Source organism: Cygnus olor, chromosome 19, assembly GCF_009769625.2.
Source record: "Cygnus olor isolate bCygOlo1 chromosome 19, bCygOlo1.pri.v2, whole genome shotgun sequence".
Taxonomy (NCBI): Eukaryota; Metazoa; Chordata; class Aves; order Anseriformes; family Anatidae; genus Cygnus; species Cygnus olor.
In genome coordinates this window covers 6,967,850-6,978,526 of record NC_049187.1, presented here as the reverse complement: position 1 = coordinate 6,978,526, position 10,677 = coordinate 6,967,850, and the positions used below count along the sequence as shown (strand labels likewise).

The 10,677-nt window shown below is 43.5% G+C and overlaps 1 protein-coding gene across 21 annotated transcripts in view; it reads right to left on the bottom strand.

Annotated features, from left to right (window-relative positions):
* Positions 1-58: 58 nt before the first annotated feature.
* The window catches only part of PRRC2B (proline rich coiled-coil 2B), a 50,083-nt gene continuing 39,464 nt past the window's right edge, over positions 59-10,677 (bottom strand). For 10 of the 21 annotated variants that reach the window (XM_040531723.1, XM_040531736.1, XM_040531720.1 and 7 more), the window contains 7 exons: positions 10,223-10,320; positions 9,725-9,852; positions 8,404-8,644; positions 6,716-6,892; positions 5,946-6,037; positions 5,243-5,363; positions 59-4,815 (listed from right to left, as the gene is read on the bottom strand). In XM_040531723.1, the coding sequence (XP_040387657.1) occupies positions 4,675-4,815; positions 5,243-5,363; positions 5,946-6,037; positions 6,716-6,892; positions 8,404-8,644; positions 9,725-9,852; positions 10,223-10,320 (998 nt within the window). In that variant the 3' untranslated portion in view covers positions 59-4,674. The remainder of the gene's footprint in view (positions 4,816-5,242; positions 5,364-5,945; positions 6,038-6,715; positions 6,893-8,403; positions 8,645-9,724; positions 9,853-10,222; positions 10,321-10,677) is intronic. The other 11 variants (XM_040531729.1, XM_040531730.1, XM_040531727.1 and 8 more) reach the window with 2 other exon arrangements.

Sequence of the window (10,677 nt, the reverse complement as noted above, 5' to 3'; positions counted from 1 at the left end):
AATAACCCTATTTGCTTTAAAACCTTTAACCAAAAAAACGAGAGGAAGGCCTTAAGAATTTGAGAAAAGCATAACCTGCTTTATTTTTTTTTTATTATTATTTTTTTATTTAAATAAGGAGAATTCTTTCATATGGAAAGAGCTAATACAATCACATATTTGAAAGGAGAAACAATAGGTACTGAAACGAGGAAAAAGGGCGATAAAGAGTGTGCCGCAACTGGCCTGGTGATGCCGTGATTCGAGTTCCGGTCCAAGTAAAAGTTTCCAAAAAATATAAACAGGTTGCACGTTACACAATTATCCATCGTCTGCCCTTTCAAATATCTGGTCTACATGAAAAGACAAAGAGAGGAAAGGCCAAAAAAGATTTACTATACAGGTCATGAGGTTAAAAGCTGTAAGGAGTACAATATCCCCTTGAGAAACAACAAATGCAATTTATACAGAACCAGAGGAAGGATTCCAGCTAAGGACGACGCCTTGAGACATGCTAAAGGGTGAGCGCCTCGCTGCTGCTGCTGTGATTCCAGGGTCACGGGGGCGGTCGCAGCCCTCTTGAGCCGGCAGGGACCCGTCAAACACAAGAGGGTGCCCACGGCCACTAGGAAAATGTGGTGGTCTTTGGATCAAAACAACAATAAAAAAAATAAACGTAAGTGGACTGCTGCTGTCACATCACAGCCAGCAGTCCGCTTCAGCAAAACTCTCGTTTCCTACTGACGGGCCACGACCAAGTATCCCGATGCCTGTCGTAAGTTAATTCTTACGAGTGCATCTTTCTTGTAAGGAAACTAGGCTGCTGTACATCGAAAATAACCCACGCTACAAGGAATTAACCTGTGCTTAACTTGTCAGAAGCAAAACAGAAGGTTAACAGAACGCAACGGAACAAGACCTTCGCATGCAGTGGTGCTCGCTTCAAAGTGAATATAGTAGCCTGCCAGAAGGTGAGACATAGCAAAAATGCTAAGCTCCTTTTTTAATATATATCTATAAATACACAGGAACCACAGGGCAGCTTGTAGCTTTGCAGCATTCTTGCAAGGAAACTGTTAAATGGAGTGCCTCTCTGCATGAGCACAAACACACGTGGAGTTCAATGGGCTGCAAACACATTCAGAGGGACTGACTACTGACTGCAGAGCTGTCACCTGGCGGAGCCAGGAGTGAATTATGAGATCAACAATACCTGTTTCACTGGTGACTGTGCTGCTTCCACCTGTCATTTGCTTTTTTCCCCTAACCTCTTTTATTTTTTTTCTCCTCAAGAGCCAAAAGCAGGCTGAGCTGGAGAGGAAAGCAGCACTGAATGCAGCTGCTAGGCCGTGAATCACTGCATATAGAGCTGGTTACGCACGTGCTTCAGACCTTCGTCTGCACAAAAAGCAGCAAAGTCAGTCTCTGAATATTTCTGCTTCACCAATTTTTGCTGAAAATATAGATCCCACCTCTCCCTCCCACTGCACACTGCACCTTTCCAGCAGGAGCCTGCAATTTAGTACCAGATTTCCAGTAAAAGCAAAAGCAACTCGCAAAGGAATAAATCATCAGGACCCTACCCTTCAGCAGTACAGACGGCAAGCAGAAGTATCCCCCTATAAACGATCTCAACATTCGATACATCTCCATTCTCCTCTTCCCCAAGCTGACCTTTTAATCAATGTACCAGCACCCCCGGCATTCCTGCACCTTGAGGATCAGAGACCTTCCTTGCGACTCAAGGGCACTGCAAAATGCAGTAACCTCAAGCTAGCTTTAAACAAAAATACATGCCAGAGAAGGATATTGCACCTTAGAAATTTGGGCTCTAAAACTGCTTTCCAACACACAGAACTCCATTAAGTGAAAGAGCATCTTGCCAACTGCAGCTGACAGTCACGCAAAGGAGAGGAATGGAATGAAGCTCACATGCATTTCTTGGCCTTTCCTGCACAGAATAATTCAGACATAATATATAAATAGAGCAGTGAAACAATTACTTTTTCACCTAGACCTACAACATCAAATACGTATAAATAAATTCTAGTGTTTTATTCTGTTGGGGGAAGGATGGGGGAAGTTAGAAAGAAGGGTGACCTTTTTCAACAGGAAGTATTGTAGTTCTGATGGCATTTACACCAGAGGGACTGCAATATCTTGCATCTAGCAATAACCCAATTTCTCCAACACATTTGACCATTTTAAAGTCATGTAGGTGGGAGGAAAGAGGTTAGTGTCTTTGTAAAGCTTAAGTAGTGTGTTTAGGGTAGGAAAGAGATGAGAAGAAGGGAGCCTGGATAAGTCTCTTTAGCCATTACAGTTAGATTCTGAGCTGATATTAGCTAGGGCCAGCTGGGCAGGAGGATAATAAAAAAAAGAATAAAAGACAGTTCTGTTGTTCATGATATTCCAAGGAGGAAAATAAAAAAGGGGGCTGGGATGACTTACTAGTGAAGCAATCTTTGGAAAACGTCGGGAGCAGGACTAGCAGATGAGGAAGCAGGTCTGGGAGATGTCTGAAAGCTAAGGAAATATTTGTCGCTTAATCTCAAACCCTGTACTCTAGGGAGGTACTCTGGCACGCACTGCTCTGAAGTTAAAAATCCATAAAACATGAGGAAAAAAAAAGAGCTCTTACTTTTCCTTAAAAGTACCATCCTATCCCTTTCCCTTCAGGTTCTCTGCCACAGAAAATGGGGACACCTGTGGACAGGGAACATACTATTTCTAAGTTAGTTTAGGTTTCTAAGCTCTTTTTAAAGCTACTGTATAAAATTCTTATTTATACCTAGCTTAAAACTTCAAATGCATCCCTAGAAAGTTATGAAGGATCTTTCCCAGAAAGGGGGAAAAAAAGCAACAAGAAAAGAAACAAGAACACCTTTCAGATCCCTTCCCAAATACATTCTTCGTTCAAAATATCTTCTTTGGAACCACCGACAAATGACTTGCTGCCATCTAGCAGATGCTGACGGCACAACCAGTTAGCAAGCTATCACCTACTGCAGAAATGAAGTTTTCTTTCCATCATTTCAGAGTGACCAGCCTACTTCACATTTTGAAAGAGCTAAACAACACAAACCAGGTTAGCTGAAAGTAGCTGAGTTTACTTAAGACTACCATCAGCTGAAGGACTCCAAGCACTTTCAGGAACTTGCAAGTCCATCCTAAAATCTACATACACACGCAGCACACAAACCAAAAACCAAATAACCAAAGAAATAAAAACCCAACCCACTCCCACTGGGACCCTCCTTTCATATACCATCAAATACTGGTGAGGAAGTGTAAGGTTGTGACACAGTGTATGTGCTATATGCAATTACATCAAAACTAAAGAACCCTTTGCTGTTCACCTGGGGAAGGAGATCAAAAGGATGATTCCAAACTGGCTCTGTAACCATGCGCTTCCAACCGAAAAAAGGAGGTTCCAAGTGTGCTAAAAAGGCTGCCTTGCAGAGGGGCTCCCTTACTAATGCGTTTCTATGCAAATTTTACAAGAGGCCATAACAGGAACTGAAAGACCGACCAAGGGAAAAGGGAGAAGAACAAAGCTTAGGAGAGCAGCCCCGAGGGATGAGCTCAATATAGAACAAGTCTCAGGAGACACGAAGAATTAGAGCGGCCAAGGTAGGGAGCATAAGAGAGCATCACAACTACAAAAAGTAGTCCAAACAAACCCGTTGGTGCTAGCCAACTCTTCTGACCCATGTGCGATGAGGAGATTTCGCTTAGAAGATTTTACGTTTTGTAAATCCATGATTTACATTTCGCTGCATGTTTGGCAGTCACTAAAATAAAATCTGAAACAAACAAAAAAATAGATCCAGAGGAGCTCGCAACAGAAATTTTGGTGCTTTTCCTTAAAACGAAAATGCCACATTTTGTTGTGCACAAGGCACCCCAAAGCTACAATTAAAGTGGTGCAAGTTTCAAGATTAATGTACTGACTTGCTATATACCTTTAGTACAGATTTCTAACGCAAGCACTGCTTCTAGCTTAAAACAAAAATACTGAAAAATTAATGAATGCCGTAACTGTCCTGTGTTGTTTTCTTTTTTTTTTCCACTTAATCTGAAAGGCTAGATCATCTGGGAAAAAAACACTTAAACCACCTCAGTTTAGGAGTCTTGATTCTAAGCATAGCACAGAACCATGTATAAAAACTAGGGAGGGTTCTGTCAGAACATAATTTTAGTTCAATGGACTTATTTTCTGGAAGGAATGGGGAAAGCAGAAAGAAGGGGGGAAAAGTGATAGAACATATAAAAGTTCTGCTATAAACAAGGATATAGCTTTTTTTTCTCTGTAAAAACCTCAGCTGCCTTTAAAATGAAAAACCTCAAACTAACCCCTCTCCCCCAGTTGCCACTCTGCTTAGACAGAAGTAGGGAAGGAGAAGGATGGGCTTTGCCAAGTGAGCTATCACAGCTACCTGTGCATGGGGCAAAAAAAAAAAAAAAGAAAAGGCTCGAGCCACTTAAGTCACACGGTTGGTTTGTTTTAAAGCAAGCAGGTCAATGTCATATCCACTGTTTCAAACTGCTTTGTTGGAAGAAGGACTTGGATGATGTCACTGTCGTCAGTCAGTGTGGGGTGGGGAGTAGGTCTGGTGAAGTTATCAGGAGATCCAGTGGGGTCCAGTCTTAGCTGCAGTGCCTCTCAGGACCAGCTGGGCATCAGAGGTGCTCCTAGGCCTTGCTTTCCTCCACTTTTACTGCCTGAGGTTTGATCGCTCCTGTGCGCACTGGCTTCATCTGGTTTGTGGATGCTGTTTCTTGCAGCTTTACTGCTCCCAGACTGGCTTTATTTTCATCCACCCGCTGCTTTGCCTTTTGACACACAGAAAGGAGGCATTAGATAGCACAGAGACTCGTACGCAGATACAAAAACCAACTGCGACCATCATTCATGCAAGACGTCAAATTTGCTCCAAAATTCAGGTACTTTCTCTGCTGTCGCTCCTTGCTCTCCTAAAAACACCATATGCATAAGGATCTCAAAGATCCCATAAAAAATCAACAGAAAAAACCGAACCGTAAGACAGGTAATCCTCTAATTTCTCCTGACCACCGATCACACAGCGTTACTCACGGGCTCGGTACACTCCCCACCCACCCATCCACTCTCTTGTTCTCCCTGCAGGAAAAACAACTTCCACGTATAGCTTTACTACACTGCCACCCCTCTCAAGGACAAGGCCCAAGTGTGACACTAAAAGCACAGACGCTGTTGGGTCGGAGTGCTGACATACGCTACCTGTTGTACATAGTGTCCTTGCACCGAGCCCATACTAACTGCTGGTCCAGACGGCTTCCCATTTGGGCTGGCAGAGCTAGGCCTGGAAATCGAAGAGTCGACAATATTCATGGAGTAAATTCTACAATGGAACGAGAACCTTATTCACGTGTGAAAGAAAAAAGGACTGTAGAAAGCAGCAGTAGACAGGGCATGAGTCTGTACTGTGCAGATCAACGAGCTCCCCAGCCCAAAAGACAACACGTGGATTGGTTAGAGGTTAAAAAAAAAATGAAGTAACTGCAAGTCCCCAAACTCTCAATGACCTGAAGGCTTGGAATGTCTCCACGTTAGCATCTCTCAATCTTGAGAAGTTGAGACCATGCTGCAACTAAAACGTTTAGGCTATGTTCCCCAATTTTCTACCTTAACAAGAAACACAAAAAAGCACAATTCCAATTTGCCTTTAAGACACTGAAAACAACTTTATGCACTTCCCACAAGCACAAATGACCAAGTCAGAGACATAATTGGTCTCTACCCAAAACTGAAAGCCATGATCATTCGTCTTAATGCAAGTGTTTGGACTACAGTAAGCACATTCTACACATGAAAACCCAAGTAGGTCTTACAGAGCAATGATGTATGCACCACGTCTCTGCAAATGGGGAACACTACTACTTCCCCGTTCTGACTACAGAGGCTAAATTCCATAAGCATTTACCTGTACGCATGTGGTGATGGAACAGACCCTCCGGAGGACATGTTCTGTTTACCGTCGGAAAAATGAAACCCTTTCATTTCCATTTGGGAGGACTACAGAAGAAAACGAGTGAGAGCACATCATCTTCGCATTCACAGTAATGGATACTACTTCATATGAACATATAAACCAAGTTTTTGCCCTTCTACCCATCATGCCCATTAAAAGAAACATTTTTCAGGTGAAGTAAATGAGGCTTGTAAGTGAAATGATCCGCTTGTATTAAATCAACAAGCCAGGAGCACAAGCAAATAGTGAACCTGGAAGCTAACTGCTGTGCTTTCTCTCCCCTAGAGTAGAAAAACTTATGATACAAATCCATCAAACCAGACATGACATTAATATACCTACTCAAATGGACAAGCTTCACAACAGTGTGAAATATCTGGGCAGTATTCCAGCTGTGTCTGGAGCTCACCACCCCTCAAGCACTCTGGGGAAACCTGTGTAAACATGTAATAAAACTGGAGACTCCAAACTGGATCAAGGCAGGATGGGGCTCCCTGGAAACAGAAGGATTGCCAGCAGCAAAACCTGAAAGGCTGCTGACCTGTGCTTTTGAGGTGAGAAGAACAGGGCTCCTTCATTTTTACACCAAGCCTTGGCTTTGATATTTAAGGATCCCCTTTACCAAGCTAGCCTCCCCTTTAACAAGCAAGATCAAAGAACAAAACTTCAGTGCAAGAGAGGTTAATGAATGCCAAGATGAGCATGCAGGAGTTAATCCTTACCTCCCTGCTGGTAGCAAGAACTGAAGGCTGCGATCCAGGAGGGAGAATTCTTCGGGGAGCTCCTACAGGCAGGTTTTGCCCCTGAGGAAGCTGGATGGACTGCGGTAGAATCAGGGGCTGCTGGCCAGAGCCATAGCGGGGCAGAGGAAGCTGGGAGCCAGGCACAGGCATTGTTAACTGTGTGATAAGGACATGTAGTTACTTAACGGCAGCAACAGCGTTGGGTTTGACACACCCTCTCCCAATACCCTGAAAGCACAGTACTGCTAAAAGCAATCCCACTAACAGTGCAGTCTGGCACAGAGTAAATGCAAATTAACGTAACAGAGCAAATTTTGCACTGAAATGCATGTGCTGGTAGCGCTGCCAACACCCTACCAGCTGGGTTTTTAACGTAGCATTGATTTAACATAACTGCACTCAGCCGTAGGGCTCTGCTCCTTGCCTAGAACCTACATCCCGCTCTTCAGGCTTCCTCACAGTCTCTGCACGGGTAATTCTTCTCTTGATCCCACAGAAGCGTCAGACAGCTCAGTCAGTGTCAGACACCCTGCTCGCAGCTTTACTACCCAAATCAGGAATTGTGTTCTACTTTCATGCCAAAACATTTTGGGGAGTGGAACTCTAGAGCAAGTAATGGTTACCTCTCTATGTTCTGCAATGAATTTCAAACCGATTATTGTAACAATTAATCCTAATTTACAAGAAGCAGCTCATGACTCAGCAGCCTCCTTTCCCTCTGATTTTCCTTTATTCCTCAGAACTGTTGGATTTGGGAGGTTCTACGACACCACTTTGTGACAAAAATAATAAAATCTAGGGCTGAATTTACCCAGTGATCCAAGCATGAGAGATCAGGTTACTAGGTTATTATGGATAAAGCATTTCTTCAAATATTTAATTTGGCAGTATTCTCTATATTTTCCTCAGCTACATTACTTTCAGGATTAACTATTTTTAAGTCAGTCACAACATAAAAAACCCTGTTTAAGTAAAACATAAATGGTCCCCCACAAATTTTAACATGTTGCACAAAACACACGCAACCTGAATTTAATGAAAGTACCGAACTTCTACAGAGAATCAGAACGTGTTTATCCATGAACGCAGCTATGCTCACAGAAGGATTCAATGTCTTTTTCTGTATGGTGCTTTACACAAACTTTGTACCCTACACCAAGGCACACGGTGAAATTCTTGTTAAGACGCTGCCAAACAGATCAACAGAAGTTGTAAGACCACCTGGATTCCAGCTGAATTGAGAAAATAGATGAGTTTTAATTAAAGCATTAATTACCCTGGAAGCTACGTTAAATCTGGAAGAGATGGGAATTTGGTTCTTGGAAGTGGTACTTTTAGGACAACTACCACATCACAGCCTCCTACCCAGGAAGTACTGTAAGGTTTGATTCTGCACCAAATGTTTATCTTGAGAGCAAAGATATCCAAGTCAGAAAAAAAAAAAGGGCATTTCACCAGGGACATACAAGTAATTATCAAGAATCGTATTAAATAAAGTGCTATAAGTTTGAAACAATGGCTCACAGAAGAGTCTCTTGGGGAAATCTTTTGCCTCGACAGAGAGCTTAGTCCACACAAACACACGACTTCGCACAAATAATCCAATCCAGTCCCAGAAACAAGTGGCACCCTGCACAACCGAGTGGCTTGCAAGTCCTGCTCCTAACCTGTGTAAGCTGAGAGTCCATCATCTGGGAGGCTCCCATCCCAGCCGCCTGGTTTATCTGGCCTTCGTAAACCAGTGCCTGGCTTCCGTTCATGGGCTGATAGGGGGACCCAGACTGGGTTTTCACCACCTCCAAGGGCTGCATGCCTGGGAAGGCGGAATACGGAGGCTTCAGAGCAGTGCCTCCTGTCAGGACCATCGTGCTGGGCTGAGACAGACTGGGGTGCATATACACCTGAGACCTGGGGAAGAAAAACATCCTTAAGTCACTAGGCAGAAAACCTTTGGAGACTGCACACACATACCACTATCAAGATATATATCTGGGTTGCAAGCATAGTATCTACCGAATTGACAGCTTAAAACTAAGATGCAGTCTCTTTTAGATACAGGGTTTTAATTTTACTTCCACTTTTAAGCCCTTACAACCACGTCCTTGTGTTGCAGGAGCATTCAACAGAATGACAGCATGTCCCATCCACAGTTTATATATTAATATTCTGCACAATATGCTCCGGATTAGTAGTAAGGTGAGGATCCGAGTTACCAGAAGTCTATAGCAGTTTTGCGAAGCAGAAATCAGAAATTAAAGATTCAACCAGCTCTAGCATTAGCAATTTATTTATTTTTTTTTTTTAAATCTCCATGTCTAGATTTTTGAGGCCTCAAAGAACCATTCTGATCACCTGCTCTCATCTCATGCAGAATGATTCTCACAGCCAACCCAGCTCTGAAGAGGACGTCTCATTCCTTCAATTCTAGTAAGCGGTTCTTTTGGCCAAGTACTCTTGATGTTTCTTACATAAGCGTTTGATTTCTAATTTGAATCTTACTATTTTTTCCCCAAAGATCAAACATTCATTCTGTTCTCGTCTTGCAGTTTTTATCTAATAAAAAAAGTTATGTAACGTCCTTACGCAGGTACTCCGCTCTGATCAAACCGTCTCTTAGCATAGTAATAAGCCAAATCCAGTAAGCAGCAGGCTCTGAATTTCTCATCAATAAAATTGTATTCCAGCCCACAAACCTCCTCTTTCTGCATCTTTCTCAAGATTTGCCTCCCCCTTTGAGAGGGCAGGCATTACAACTAGGTACATTTTTTCTTTGCCATTGTCCTACAAAGAAGCACGCTACAAAGAGCCCTTATGTACCCTGATACCCTTGGTCTCCACCCAAATGCTCTCCAGCACTGTTACTGTGAAATAGAAACACGATGTCAAAGGGGGAAGAGGAGATGAGGACAGAGTATCCGACCAATCTACTTCGCCACAAGCAACACAAGAGTTAAGGCCACAAGGAAATGAAAAACTGGAAGCGGTTACCTGAAGGGCTGTATGGAGCTGTACATCTCCTGGGACTGGGAAACAGGCAGACCACCTCTCAGGCCAAGCTGAGCTTGGGCCTGTAAGGATGTGTGGAGGGAAATGGGAATCTGTTGAGCAGCAGCGGCCTGCAGAAGAAATTAAGGTGACTGAGAGGTATGAGGGCAGCCAGAAACTCTCCCAGGCTCTTAAAAAGCCATCAGTTTCCTCAGTGAGTCAATGTGCCGTGACAATTACCTACACTGCAGCTTTACCCAGCCCCTCGTTGTTCCACAGAACAGGAGCATTGGTACAAAGGCACTGGTACAAAGAAAAAAGCAGTTCCCTCCCTTTAATTTCACTAACCTGTAACACCTACTGGGAAGCAGCGTTTAAGGAAGCTAAAGGGAGCCACACTTAAGCCCCTTTGGGCTGTCAGAAAGCTAAATAACTTGTTTCTTACACGTGACCCTGAAAGGCTTCTTGAGAAACCATTAGCTAGTTTTATTTCTCCCTCACCTGTTGGTAGCTTTGCTGCTGAGGTATTGTCTGAGGAACCAGGCGGGGCTGACTTGCGAACACATGGCCATCCAGATACAGGGGTGGAATATGGTTACCTGGACATCAGAGAAGACAGTGCTGTAACTCAAAGTACAGGCAGGGTACACTGCAGAGACCTGCAGGTCCATCACAACTAACAGTTCAGGAATTGGCAACCTGTGCTCCAAACTTTTCCTATCTGCCAGGACCAGCTCCGCAATCTTCTTACCTTTGCAGTTAGGAGGGATGGAAAGGGCAAACATGGCACGTGAGGCCTTCACACAAGCGATCTAAAGCCATTTTTTACCAAGGGGTGGCACCAAGAAGAAAGTGGTGTGCCACTCCTGCGTTTACATATTTGAACCAAGGGATTTTCAAGCAAAAAGGAGGAAGAATTTGGCGGGGTGGAGGAGAGAAGAAATCACCAGGCTTGG